Here is a 14,982-nt window from a genome sequence, read left to right on the forward strand (position 1 = left end):
TAATTTTATAATCTTTACTTTCTAATAAAAAAAAATGTCCTCTAATTATATTATAATATAAAATTATTTTTATTACAATTATATTATAATTTAAAAACATAATTAATATTTTCAAATCTATATAGTCTATAAATTATTTACTATAGTAATTACTTCGAAAATGTATATGGATGTCAAAAACTGGTTCTGTTAAAATGGACCATACTAATCGATATTTTCAAAAGCGAAGAAACGCGGATGGTTCAATCTTTAATATTAATTTTCATATTTTATAAAACAACAATTATTATAATTCAATGAGAATCATAAATCATTAAATTTTTAAATTTTTTTTATAAATTTTTATTCATATATTTTCACATATTTAAAATATAATATCTATTGATTGGTTATAGTGATTTTTCGATAGTGAGGTTAAATAAAAATGTAATAATTGAAAAATCATTATTTGAATGATAAATGAGACAAAAAACAATGAAAATGATAAATTCTTTAGATTTTATGGTAATTTCCATTAATTATGATATAACAAAAATTCGACGGAGTACTTAAAAATTAAGAAAGTATAACACAATGAAATCTGTGTATAAATTGTTTTTTCTGTGCCTTATCTTTATTGCAGTCATCATACTACTTAATTTAACAAATTTTTCCAATAAAATTTATGATGCACGTATTAAAGAAACAGTTGTTTCTACTACTATTAAAAAATTTCAAGCATCCTCTGTAACAGAAGTCACAATTTGTGTAGTGGTTTGTGGAGATAGAGTAGATGAAGCATTAACTATGCTCAAATCTGCCTTAGTTTTTACACATAGATTTTTACAATTCATTATTTTGGCAGAAACCAACTTAATTCCTGCTTTTAATGAGAAGTTAGCAGAATGGAAACTTTTGTCAAACAAAACTTTTGATTTTATTGTTAAACCTATTACATTCCCTAAGGACAGTGATGCTGCAATGTGGAAAAAACTTTTTAAACCTTGTGCAGCTCAGCGATTATTTCTTCCAGTAAATATATGAAATATATTAATTAATTAAGAAAAAACTATTAATATGTATTAATATTTATATAATTTGTTTATTACAGTCAGTATTAAATAATATAGATGCAGTTCTCTATGTGGATACAGATACATTATTTTTAGCTCCACCAGAAAAAATTTGGGATGAGTTCAAAAAAATGAATTCCAGTCAATTAGCAGCTCTAAGTCCAGAACATGAAGATCCTAATACAGGATGGTATAACAGATTTGCTAAACATCCTTATTATGGAAAGCTAGGTGTAAATTCTGGAGTAATGTTGATGAATCTCACAAGAATGAGAGAATTTAGATGGATAGAATATGTGATACCCATTCATAAGCAATATAAATTGAAGATAACTTGGGGAGATCAAGATATAATAAACATTATATTTCATTATCATCCTGAAAAACTATATGTCTATTCTTGTAGATATAATTACAGACCTGATCATTGTATGTATATGCCTGTTTGTATAAAGGCAGAAAAAGAAGGTGCTTTGGTTTTACATGGTTCCAGAAGTACTTTTCATTCTGAAAAACAACCTCCTTTCAAAGCAATTTACAGAGCCATGCAAGAATATCAGTTAGGTACAGATACCTATGATTATTTATTAGTGCCAATGAGAAATTATTTAGCTCTGGAACATAAGTCTAACTGTGGTAAAGTGTGGAAAGCATTTATTATTCAGCCTGAATTGCATTTAGGACAATAATAATATTTAAATGTTTTTTTAACATATAAAGAATAATCAATATATCAATCTTTTGATCAATCATCAAAATAATTCATGTTGATATACAGTATGAACAATTTTATCCATACATAAAATGAGTATGTTCCATAATATATTCTGATTTTATTGACAAATGTGCTGTGATTATTACTATTTAATGTAAAAAGAAAAAATCGTATTATTAGCTACTATTGTTTTGACAATACTCTTTGAACATAGCTTTAGATAACATTTAAAAAATTTTTTTGTACATTTAAAATTTGATAGATTACTTTTATAAAAACTTTATTATTATTAAGCAAAAAATATATTATTCATAAACTATTTAAAAAAAATTTTTACAACTGTATTGTCGCAAATATAAAAGCGTTTTTTTATATCTAACTATAACTATAATTATTTTATTATTTCGAAATACATATATATATATATATATATATGTTTTTGTGATACTTTTCTTATATGAAATAAAAAAAAATCATTTCAATTTAAAATACTGTTATTTTTTCCTACTGAATTATAATAATGTGCTATAATAATTTGTCTTTACTTGAAAGAGAGGGGGAGTCATTATATCGAAGATTCTGAATAAGGGAACCATAGTACGTTGGTACGTTCCTGTGAGTCATGATCATTTGTGTGAAATTGTGTTATCAAATATTCCAATATTTTCTCTTAAAAAAATCCTATCATAATTAAATAATTTAACTTACTTGGAAGATCCCAATGAGAGACCAACCACAAAAAACTTTAACTAAAAAAGAAAAGAAATGAGATCCACAATCCACGATCCACAATGAAACACAACGATCGCGTGGCCAGTGAATTACTGTTCTGATAACGATCAAACGGATGGTAATAAAAGCGATAAAAAACGAAATCCATTAGTACAAATTTAATTAAAAAATACTATTTGTCAGATATGAAAGACGTTTTTTTTTTATGTTAATTTGCATCTTACTCGCACGATAACATTGTTTTCTACTCTATACACAGTAAAGGTAAGAGATTTTGCGATTACATGAAGAATATTTATCTTTGATTTTTCATATGTGAAAAAATGAATTTGAACATGTTAATTCTTATAAATGACAAAATAATCAATTAAACAAATAAAAGTAGAATATAATAATTAATAATTACGATAATTATAACGCAAGTCAACAATTCAATATCAATTTCTACTAGGTTTCTTCTAATAGATTAGTTTTATTATAATATATTATTGCATTTTTATTTTTGATATTTATATTTTAAATATTTTAGATGAAATTTAAATTTAATATTAAGTTGAAAAATTTAGAAATAATTTTTTAATTGATTTTTTGATCCTGAATATTTTTCATCGAATTCTTTTTGACATGAATGTTACAATTGTATATGGAAATATCATATCATCGAGTTATAAAATTCTGGGTTATTTAAATATTTTTTAAAATACTATTCTCACTATTATTGATATTAATTAATGATTTCATTGAGTTATTATTTTTAAAAAATTTTCTTACTTTACAAACAAATTAATTTTCTTTAATTAATTTATCCATTAATCTTATCATCTTATTCTTATCTATTTTTTATATCAATAATGTAATTTGATATATTATAGATTATATAGATATATATTAGTAGAAAAGATATATTAATAATATTATTTATTTATAATAATATGAAAGATTTTGTGATAAAAAAAAAAATAAAATAAAAAAATCAATATTAAAAATGAAATTATTTATTAATTATTTATTAATTATTATTATACAATGTTAAAAAGAAAAGAGTATAAAAAAATATTAAAAATAAGAAATAATTAAAATATTTTTAAAAATACAAAATTTCTACTAAATTGTGTATATTAATTTCAATTAAATTCTATAAATAAAAAAAATTATATACAAAATATTTAAATACTGCAAAAAAATAAGTTTAAAATTCATTATACTTAAATTTTAAAAGAAAAATTTTTAACAAATTAAACTTAATGTTCTGTTCCGCAGAAATAGTCATGCCGTTATTCAAATCACGTACTACTCCTAGATCTTCCACACCAGAGAAAGAAAAAATTTTGAATGGTGAAACTCATTACCATAATGATCGCAATCAATCGAATGGAAACAAGAACGATCAAGAAAGTTCTCAAGAAATTTTTGATCAGCAACAAAACAGTAATCAAGAGCAAAGACGATCTTCTAAAATTTCTAATTCTCTACCTGTATTTCATTGTCAATTAGCACATGGGAGTCCAACAGGGTTGATATCAGGATTCAATAACGTACGAGAACTTTATCAAAAAATAGCGGAATGCTATGATATACCAATCGAAGAAGTAAGTTTTTTTATGATTTGACCTGTCTCTTCCACATTAATTGTTTGATAGAAACAATTTATCTAATATTTGAATATGTATAATAAGCTAGAATTTATCATAGAAATCTAAATTTTTTTTATGTGTAATTAATTTTCTAAAATTTTCTTATAATTTTCTATATAAGAATAAATAAAATTTGTTTAATACATATAATTATAATAAAACATACATATATATATAATAAAACATATAATAATACATACATATAATTATTTATTATAGTTGCACTTTATAAAATGAAAAAATAAAATATCGATATATATATATTTAATATTATATTTAAAAAATAATTTTTTCTACTTTTTCTACGATTTATTTACTTTTATAATATACAAATAATGTTCTTTTTGTCGCATGGGAAGAATATCCCGGATACAGGAAATATCGGTTCCGGGCTATGGGCTCCGACCTGGCGAATAGAGTTAAATGTAGCTTTTCGTATAATAATAGATCGTAAAAGACAATATTAATATCTATTTATCAAATTACAGCATATATTTTTATCTATGTAGTAAATAATTTAAATCAAGAAGTAATATTGAATCAACTTTCATAATACTATTTAAAAACTTTTGTGAAAGTTAATTTGTAATTAATTATATTACATTTTAATTGAACGAATTTTTAAAAGTGATATAAAAATTGAATAAAAAACAAAAAAAAATAAACCACAGAATATAATAGGTAAAATTAGAATAAATATTTAAATAAATATTAAAAATAATAATTTTTAATAATTATCTTTTTGATATTTTAATTCTTTCATATTATTAAATATAATAAAAAGAATGAACATGATAAAAGAAATATTATAATGATTACGAAGTTTATTTCGATGATCTTTAATTACTAATTAACTATAATAATATTTCAATTTTTAATTATAGCTTCAATTTAGAAGAAGAATAAATTATGATATAAAAATTCCAAAAAACAATTCTTTATTATTTCAGATACTTTTTTGTACTTTGAATACTCATAAAATTGATATGAATAAATTGCTGGGGAATCAAATAGAAATAGGAGACTTTATATTTGCACATAAAAAAGGTAATCGCGAATTTTATAATTTGTTTAACATTATTTCGAGTATTATTTAGTTTTTTAATTTTTATTGCATTAATTATTAATTTTTATCAGGAACACCTAAAGAAATAGAATTAACCAAAACGAACGACTCTTTTGGATTAACAATAACCGATAATGGTGCAGGATATGCTTTCATAAAACGTATCAAAGAAGATTCGGTGATTGATAGGATAAAAGTAATTCAGGTTGGAGATCATCTTGAAAAAATTAATTCTATTAGCCTAATTGGCAAACGTCATTTAGAAGTAGCAAAAATGTTAAAAGAAATTCCTAAGGGAGACACATTTACTTTAAGAATTGTGGAACCATTGAAAAATGGGTTTGCTAATATTGGTCCACGGGGAGATATGAAAAAAGGAAAGAAATCCAGTTATGGAACTGGAAAAGAAACTCTTAGATTCAAAGCTGATGGAAGTGCGCAAATTATAGAAAAAGTAATTTTTTAATTATCTATTATTATTATTTATTATTATCTATTTATAATTATCCATTATTAAAAAATATTATAGCATAAATATTTATAAAAAATTATTTTTTTTTTTACTTTTTAACTAATAGGTGGATGATGCTGTTACTATCGGTATAGAAAAAATTAACGTGATATTGGAAAGTTTTATGGGTATTTATGACACAGAATTAGGTATACAATACATATTATCATTTTAAAAATACAATATTTTTTTGCAAAATTCAATTTAAAAATGTTTTTTGTATTTTTGAATAATATTCAAATTAACATCAAATTTATTTATTTAAATAGCTACACAAATCTGGGAACTTGCAAAAGACAAATGCAATAGTATAGAATTTGCGGAAGCAATCGATAATTCAGATTTAGAAGATTTTGGATTTAATGATGATTTCGTTATCGAGTTATGGGGTGCTGTGACTGATGCCAGAGCTGGAAGACACCGATGATATTAAGATTTACATTAAAAAGTTATATCAAGATATCAAGATATATATATATATGAATAAAATTAAACAAATATAAACTATTCTTTATTATCATGAGCTTATTTGTATTTTAGAAATATAATACATAATGGAACTGTAAATTATTTATAAAAACTAACATTTAGATTTGTACAATTTATATTATATTATATATTATATATAAATTTATACATTTATATAATTACATATGTAGAATTAAATAAAAAATATATTTGTACAAATTAAATAGCATATTTCTGAAATAATACATATATAATATAATATAATTAAAAAGGAAAATAGTTAATTATTCTTTCAAATGATTAAATCTTTATTATATTTTTTATAAATATGAATTATATTATAATTAGCAATAATTAATCAATGAAATAGATTATGTTTAAGTACATATATTAATTTTTATTTTGATTTTTTTGAATATAGAATTCGTCAAAATAAAAAAAATTTTATTTTATATATCGGTTCGGTTTTTAAATTCGAAATTATTTCCTTTTCAGTTATATTATATTATAATTTTAGAAATTTTTTATATGAAAAAAAAAATTGAATGAAGTTTATGATATTATGTATCGTGAATTGATATTATTATAAGTCATTTTATCACATGATTTTTATATTTTTTTAATATTCATTATTACAAAAACAGAAAAAAAATACAATGGATTAACTAAAAATAAATTATTTTAAAGCTCATTTTATGAAATAATATAAAGATAAATAAAAATTTAGCAAAAAAAGAAATTTTTTAATGGAATGATAATTGTACAAATTACAATTGTGTTTCACTTAGAAGAATTTCATAACTTAATATTTTCTCTTGTATAATCTCAGGATAATTTTTTCTTATGTAAATTTATAATTAAACTGATAATTAATAACTGATATTTTAAAAAACTATTATCTACATTATACATACATATATATATATATATATTTGATAGTTTAGTATGCTGTTAGTATAAGTAAGCTATCTCGCTTAAATGCGCCGCAAAATTTAATATATAAAATCTGAGAATTTTATATATGAAAAATGGTTTTTGCCATAACTAGAGCCTGTTGTTTATTTTTCCGTGCTAGCACAGGATTTAAAAGTAATTACAAAAATTATAAACACTTAAAAGTAAGTAATATTGATATAAAAACTAAATAACCTATACTTTTTTAAATAGTTTATATTGTTTTATATTTAAATTAATTATATTTAACATTATATATATTTTGAAATTTAAATATATTTTGTTTATAATTTTATTAGTTTTAAAATGGATAATTTTTTTATGAATAAATTTAGATTATTATATCTATTATATTACTTTTTTTTTAAATTAAATAAGGAAATATTTCTTTTATCAGATCTGTTCAGTAAATTTCTCCATAAAAACTGATATCTCTCCTCTAGAAGAAGAGGTCCCAAAATTAATACCTCCAATTGGAGATGGAAAAATATTTGAAACTGTAGAAGATGCTATATCGGATATGCCAGATGGTGCTAAACTTTTGATTGGTGGATTTGGACTTTGTGGAATTCCTGAAAATTTAATTTCAGCTGTGTTGAAACGAGGTTCTAAAGATTTAACTGTTATTTCAAATAATGCAGGAATTGAAGATTTTGGATTAGGTATACTATTAAAAGAATGTAGAATTAAAAGAATGATTTCTTCTTATGTTGGTGAAAATCCTGAATTTGAGAAGCAATATCTTAGTGGTAAATTAGAAGTTGAATTAACTCCACAAGTAAATATTAATGATAAGAATTTTTTATTAAATTTTATATATAGAAAATTTTATATTACATTTTTAAAATTTAGGGTACACTAGCAGAACGTATTCGAGCAGGAGGAGCTGGAATTCCAGCTTTTTATACTCCCACAGCATATGGAACAATAGTACAAGAGGGTAATGTTATTATAAAATATGATGAAAATGGAAATGCAGAAATATCTGGAGAACCAAAAAATACAGCACAATTCAATGGCAGAAATTATGTCTTAGAAACTGCTATTACTGGAGATTTTGCTCTTGTGAAAGCTTGGAAAGCAGACAAAGCTGGCAATCTAATCTTTAGAAAATCAGCTAGGAATTTTAATCCAGTAATGTGTAAAGCAGCTAAAATTGCTATTGCTGAAGTAGAGGAAATTGTAGAAATTGGACAATTAGATCCTGATCAGATTCATTTGCCTGGAATTTATGTAGATAGGATTGTCAAAGGTCTTTCATATGAGAAACGCATAGAGGTTTTTATATTTTTATTAAAATTGTTTATTTAATTATTTAAATTATTCGAAATGTTATTAAAAAATTTTTTTTTTCAATTAGAAACGATTTACGAAACAAAATATAAAACCTAAAAAAATAACACCAGCAAGTAAAGCAAGGGACAGAATTATTAGACGAGCTGCATTAGAATTCAAAGATGGAATGTATGGTAAGAAAGAATTTATTTTATTTTTAATTAAAATAATTAAATTATTCTAAATATATTTTTATAGCAAATTTGGGAATTGGTATACCTATGCTGGCTTGTAATTATGTTCCTAAGAATGTAAAAATAACTTTGCAATCCGAAAATGGTATTCTTGGTGTGGGACCATTTCCAAATGAGTCAGAAGTTGATCCAGATTTAATAAATGCTGGAAAAGAAACAGTTACAGTTTTTCCAGGAGCTTCTTTTTTTAGCAGTGATGAAAGCTTTGCAATGATCAGAGGGTATATATCCAAAAATTTATATATGCAATTATATGTACAAATAATGTATACAATTTAAATGTTAAATTATAACTTTTCAATAAGAAACTATGAATTTCAATTTTTTCAGAGGTCACATTGATTTAACAATACTTGGTGCTATGCAAGTATCAGAAAATGGAGATCTAGCTAATTGGATGATTCCAGGTACTATGGTAAAGGGAATGGGTGGAGCAATGGATTTGGTTTCTGCAGCAAGTACAAAAGTAATAGTCACTATGGAACATAAAGCTAGAGATGGGAGTCCAAAAATTTTGAAAAATTGTACTTTGCCTGTTACAGGTAATATCAATATAAAATGAACATATAAAAATATATACACATATATAAAAATCATATCTGTTAAAATATTTTGTAAGAGAAAAATATTCAATCATTAATTTTAGGTCAACAATGTGTCGACCTAATAATTACAGATATGGCAGTATTTGAAGTGGTTCAAGGAGAAGGATTGAGATTAATTGAAATCGCACCTAATATTGATATTAGTGATATTGTTAGTTCTACTGGTTGTGAATTTTCGGTAGTTGATGATCTTAAAGAAATGGGACAAGTGAATTTAGATGATTGTCAATAAATATACATCCTTATATTCTTTTAAATATAAAAAATAAATATCAAAAATTTGTTTTTAAGAAAAACAAAGGGAAATATTGATATCAGGAAAGTAATAATTAAACTATTATTTTTAAATTATAAAATTACAAAATTATCTTTTATCTCTAAGAACTGTAAAGTTTTAAGAATTGTAAATTTAATATAAATACTTTATTTTATGCAATACATATAGTAGTTAGGATTTAATAAAGGTAATATATTTTTTGTAATATATCTTTTAAGATTAAAAAAATAATAAATTCTGAAAAGATCAAATATTTTTCTTATATTTTTAGCATTTTAAAATTTCCAAAAATTATTCTCTGAATTTGGCTTTTATTCTTGCTGGAAGTGGTAATAAATACAAAACACTATTTAATATACTTAATCCAACAGCAAAAGCCAATGAAATTAATAAATTTAAGTCAACATTTAATACTTCTGAAATATTTTCACCTTCACGTGTAAAGCGTTCTATTAAATAAGATCTTCCATCTGGATATCTACATAATTCTGGTATTCCTGGGCATGTGAAACTCTCATTATAATGTAAATTTAAAAATATGGGCACATCAATTGCTAATTGATTTAGAGCTAATGATGCATATCTAGCAGGTAATGTAGTAGAAATTGTAGCAAGCCAATAAGGCAAGCCTTTCAGACTCCTTATGGTACCTGATGAAATTATCAAAGATACTAATGTCATGTACAAGACTATTATTCCACCTGTAAAAGGTTTGCCAATAATCATAAGCACAGCTACAGTTATTTGTTCTGCTGCTACATAGCTAGCCCATAAAACACCACAGGCATAAGCCCAAGTGGATAAATCTAGCTCTAAAATAGGTACGAGAATACCAATAGTAATCATAGTGGATACGAAACTCAATGGCAAACTCAATAATGCATATGCAGTTAAGAACATAGCTCCACCATATAGACCTTCTCTTTTTTCTTGATAATATCTGGCTCGATATCCTGGAACTTTATAAATAAAATAAATTTTATAATATTAAATAATCTCTTGAATTGAATAAAAAAAAAGATTAATACTTACAAAGAAGAGCTGTGCATGCTATTCCAACAACATAGAACAATGTTACTACATTAAAAACTAAACCACCTGTTTGTAGAAATATTCTGGATTGTACAGGAGTCGAATGTGAATATAAAATGCTCATTAAAGCTATAGAAAATGGCAGCAATAATAATCTAGCAGCAAAGTGCCCCAAACCACATTTATTGAAAGCAAATGTTGCTGCCATACCTCTCCTAAAATATGAAAAAAAATATTAATACTAATTATTTCAGAAAAAGTATTTACTATAATTACATTTATAAAAACATACAAATAAAGAGCAAATAGAGTAGAGAAACATCCTGGTTTAATCCCTCGTCCTAAACCTTTGTGCATAATTCCTAAAGGCGTATCTTTGATATTGGGTGGAATTTGGGGTGCTTCTTTCATATAAATAACACCTTCAGCTTTAAATTTTTCAACTAGAACAGATATCTGCTGATTAGATTCTAAAAAACGATCTCTAGAGCGGCGATCGACAGTTGATAGACACACTAAAATTATAAATATTATTATTTAATAGAATTTAAAATTATTTTATTTTTTAAACAAATACTTACAATAATACATTAAAGGATTTTCAAGTTCAGGACATGGAAAACCGATATAAGTAAAATAATCTAACATACTCCGAGTTGGCCCTGAATAAACCACTGCTCCTAAACATAAAAGAGTCACTCGACTAACGAAAGGTAGTACATCTGATCTAGGAGTTTCCATCGTTAAAACAACAATGGATCCTCTTCTAGTTGCATAAGACCAAAGCATAGAAACGATTAAATATGTGTTCAAAGGATCGGTATCCCATGTAGGTTCGTCCAAAAGTAACAATGTGGGATCTTTAGCTAATTGCACTCCCAACATTAGTCGTCTGTACTCCGGCTTTGTTAAATCATTTACTGATCTATTTGCGACTTGAGATAAAGCCAGATCAGCTAAAGTTTGTCGAAGCCTTGCTTCTCTATTGTTTAAATTAGCAAGCCATGTGGCATATATCAATGTCTGTCGAACTGTTAGACTAGGTAATAAATGACATCTATGAGCAACGTATCCACCATGTCGTCTGAATAATTCTGGAGTTAATAAATTATTATTTAAGGTGACTCTACCCCTAGTTTCTCCCTCTGCTCTTCCGGCTAAAAAACAAAGAACTTCTAAGTGATTTTTGATCTAATTAAAAAAATTTGTAATTGAATCATTATCTTACCAATTACATCGAGTAGAGCTCTTTTTCCAGATCCTTTTGAACCCAGAATTGCTAATACTTCACCACCATAAACTCGAGCGGATACATCTCTTAACACTGCAGTCGGTTCTGACTTGCTTAAACAACTTCCTTCAATAACTACAGTAGTGGAATGAAATACATTTGAAATATCTAAAGTACAGTCCGATGGGATCATTCTGAATCTATTTGAATTACTTCATAACGATCCTTTGAAAAAAATAAACTTATATTTAACAAGAATAAACTACAATAAATTTTAAAGATAATTGCATTAAAACAAAGAAATAATCATTTTTCCAATGAGTATAATATTTGAATACGAGGATTGTATTTAGAAATACGCGTAAAACAGACAAAACGCTGTAAAGTCTAGCACTGTGATTAGAGAAGTGAACATTGCAAGTAAAACGTAGCCAGTAATAACGATACCTGGCTGGGAGTTGGCTTCATGAGGTGAATGTCTCCTTTGAGAAGAGTTTGGTGGGAGGAAGGTAGTATCAGTAGTAATTCAAGAATGTATTCATTAATTTCAGTTCCCAATCCTCTCTTCAGCCTTCTCATAACGCATGAAAGAAAAAGGATCTTTTAAATAACTCTTCTTTCAATTATTTATCCCTATTTACTCTTTTAAAAATATTTACAATTTTATATACAATATTTTTCATATTTTGAATAAAGTTTACATATATTTTGAATTATAATAAACTACTTCTAAATGTTTATTGAATATCAAAGATAAAAAAATGGAATTAAAAATTCATTAGAAAAGAAAAATAGTTGTCAATCAGTTTGGAAATTCATATAATTGAAACTCAGGGCCCAGATATTCTATAATTACGTCACTGCGAACTTGAAAGATCAACGAGGAAGGAAGGGAACATAGAGAGGGGAATCCGTTGGAGGTTCGGAAAGCACGTCTGTCAAAAGGCAGCGTTTAGAAAAGGCTCTTCAACGTTGAACATACCGATGCCATTGCGGTATCGCAATCGCGGATCGGGTGATGCATTCATGGGTCCTTTGTTGTGCGATTCTAAGTTGACGATTGTAGTGTTTGTCTTTAAAATTTTCATCTATAATCATCAAGAAAAAGAATAACAAAGAAGACCAGGAAGGAATCGGCGGAATGGAGGAACAGCATCACCTTGACTTGATCAGACTCGCTTGAAAGCTCATCCTGAATACCGGTGGTGAGTCATTCTCACAAAGATTCCCCAGGATGTATCAGATTTCGTGGCACGCGCAATTCCTGATATTCACGTTTCTCTTTTTTATATGTTCTGCTAAAAAAATAGATAAACATATATAATTTTTTTTTTCTTCTCCTGAGTAAAAAAGTGTGATTCATGGATAATTGCAACATTTCTTACCCAAGTTCTTTAAAAAGTGCTAGAGCAGTACCTTAGAATGCCTTAAATGATTTTCATAAATCTTTTCATGAAAAAGAAGGAAAATATAAGGAATACGGGTACATAATTCCATGGCCAGTCATGGTTCAATGACTGGAAACCTGATTTTGCATAACAAGAAAAGTTCTCCTGATACAGGTGACACAGATGAAAGCAATAAAAGATTAAGAACTACTTTCCTTAAAAAAAATAAAAATAAAAATCTTGGTTATTAACAAATTTTTCAATAAATTACTAGCTTATGAAACATTGTAATAATATTCTTTTTAACAAAGAAAAGGAATTCAATGAACGTAGTTAATATTCCGTAACCACACTTTCCTCTTGATGATTTTCATTTCACTGTCGATGCTTTCACTCGCTCGATAATAGTATTATAATGCGAATTAACTAAAAATTAATCATCATATTTCTTTTTTTGTAATTAATAGTTTTAGTTAAATGAATGGAAAAATTGTGAAGGCTATATATAATAGATAAGATCAATTTCGAAATGAAAAGATTTTATTGTGAGTTTTAATAATATTATGAGTATAAAAAAAATGGCTAAATTCTTTAAAGACAACGCTAATGTTTGGAGATTTCAATGAACGCATAAGACATGTTTCCCTACACCTTCCCACGTGCCATAGACGGTAGTCTGGTCAATTTGCAATGTTAATTAATTCTTTCTTGTCGCCGACAGGGATACTTCCATAGAATATTGAAAAATCCGGCAGCACTGACCTCAGTGCACGTCTATAAAACGATTTTTATTCTATTGTGTACTTCAATAACGGAATGAATACAAATAATTAAGCTCTTCAAATAAAGTAAAAATAAAACATAAAATAAGAAAAGTTTAATTGCTTTTTGTTTACAAAAATATAAAAGCAAATAAAAAGTGACAGTTAAATTCTTCGATTGCTTTTAATAATATTTTTATGTAATATTTTTTTTTTATTTTATTATTTCTTTCTATTTTATTTTATTAATGGAATATTTCTTTTTAATTTTTAAAATTCTAAATTTGGACTAACAAAACAAAATTCTTTATAAATAATACTGTAATGTAAAATTTTGTGTTATAAAAAATAGATACTTATACCAAACCAGCATAATGTACTTTCAATAGAAAACATGCTGGTACTCATTATCGTTTCTGATAATATTAGTGTCAAGGTTTGTATTCTGATCAATGCATCAATGCATAATTCGGTGAATTTTTCATACTTTCTTGTACGCGATATCCAGGCCATGATTTATTAAGACACGTTCTTTATCACGTGTATACGAGATTGAAAGACATGTTCATAGAAATCAGTGCGTGGGATAGTCTCATAGTTAGCGGAAGAAATTTCGAAACCAGAAATTAAACTATCCAAGTCTATCAGATTTCTGAAAAACGTTCTGATTAAAGAAAAAATGTATCAATTTCATGTATTGTATATATTCATTGAATATAATATATAATATTGAAATATATTTATGAATTAAAAATAAAATAAAAGAAACTAATCTCACGAGATTATTATATATTTATTATAAAAAATAAATGAGAAATAAATTTTCTAAAAAAAAAAAAGAAATTGCTTCTAATAGTTATTAAATAATAAGAAAATAATTTATTCTTCCTAATAAAATGAGTTTTCTCTCAAGTTTCATTATGATAAATCATATTTATTAATTTATATTTCATAATTCTCTAAATATAAAAATAAAAATAATGACAAGGATTAAAATCAATAATGTACTTTGCTAAAAAAAAAAAAA

The 14,982-nt window shown here is 25.3% G+C and overlaps 5 protein-coding genes across 6 annotated transcripts in view; 4 read left to right on the forward strand and 1 right to left on the reverse strand.

The window, feature by feature from the left end:
• Nucleotides 1-134: 134 nt before the first annotated feature.
• LOC102675297 (glucoside xylosyltransferase 1) lies at nt 135-1,920 on the forward strand. The gene is made up of 2 exons (XM_006607560.2): nt 135-1,011; nt 1,091-1,920. The coding sequence occupies exons 1-2, from the start codon at nt 574-576 to the stop codon at nt 1,739-1,741; spliced, it is 1,089 nt and encodes a 362-aa protein (XP_006607623.1). The 5' UTR covers nt 135-573; the 3' UTR covers nt 1,742-1,920.
• A 421-nt stretch (nt 1,921-2,341) lies between these two features.
• Nucleotides 2,342-6,284, forward strand: LOC102675075 (PDZ domain-containing protein GIPC3). The gene is made up of 6 exons (XM_006607558.2): nt 2,342-2,763; nt 3,760-4,088; nt 5,084-5,180; nt 5,271-5,653; nt 5,778-5,859; nt 5,980-6,284. The coding sequence occupies exons 2-6, from the start codon at nt 3,768-3,770 to the stop codon at nt 6,135-6,137; spliced, it is 1,041 nt and encodes a 346-aa protein (XP_006607621.1). The 5' UTR covers nt 2,342-2,763; nt 3,760-3,767; the 3' UTR covers nt 6,138-6,284.
• Nucleotides 6,285-6,982: 698 nt separating this feature from the next.
• Nucleotides 6,983-9,787, forward strand: LOC102676078 (succinyl-CoA:3-ketoacid coenzyme A transferase 1, mitochondrial). Its single transcript, XM_006607567.2, has 7 exons — nt 6,983-7,296; nt 7,530-7,910; nt 7,985-8,410; nt 8,493-8,601; nt 8,666-8,882; nt 8,992-9,203; nt 9,308-9,787. The coding sequence occupies exons 1-7, from the start codon at nt 7,207-7,209 to the stop codon at nt 9,496-9,498; spliced, it is 1,626 nt and encodes a 541-aa protein (XP_006607630.1). The 5' UTR covers nt 6,983-7,206; the 3' UTR covers nt 9,499-9,787.
• Nucleotides 9,779-12,893, reverse strand: LOC102676355 (ATP-binding cassette sub-family G member 5). Of its 2 annotated transcripts, XM_006607570.2 has the most exons (7): nt 12,789-12,893; nt 12,254-12,377; nt 11,804-12,032; nt 11,157-11,732; nt 10,868-11,090; nt 10,576-10,790; nt 9,779-10,502 (listed from the first exon to the last, which is right to left on the reverse strand). In XM_006607570.2, the coding sequence occupies exons 3-7, from the start codon at nt 11,997-11,999 to the stop codon at nt 9,835-9,837; spliced, it is 1,878 nt and encodes a 625-aa protein (XP_006607633.1). In that variant the 5' UTR covers nt 12,000-12,032; nt 12,254-12,377; nt 12,789-12,893; the 3' UTR covers nt 9,779-9,834. The 2 variants fall into 2 exon arrangements, with proteins under 2 accessions (XP_006607633.1, XP_006607632.1); XM_006607569.1 differs by lacking the exon at nt 12,789-12,893 and having other exon boundaries at nt 11,804-12,254.
• LOC102676209 (ATP-binding cassette sub-family G member 5) overlaps nt 12,865-14,982 on the forward strand; it is an 8,195-nt gene continuing 6,077 nt past the window's right edge. The window contains exon 1 of the mRNA XM_006607568.2: nt 12,865-13,011. The gene's annotated coding sequence lies outside the window, so the exon portion shown is untranslated. The remainder of the gene's footprint in view (nt 13,012-14,982) is intronic.

The sequence above is a fragment of the Apis dorsata genome, unplaced genomic scaffold (assembly GCF_000469605.1).
Source record: "Apis dorsata unplaced genomic scaffold, Apis dorsata 1.3 scaffold_5, whole genome shotgun sequence".
Lineage (NCBI taxonomy): Eukaryota > Metazoa > Arthropoda > Insecta > Hymenoptera > Apidae > Apis > Apis dorsata.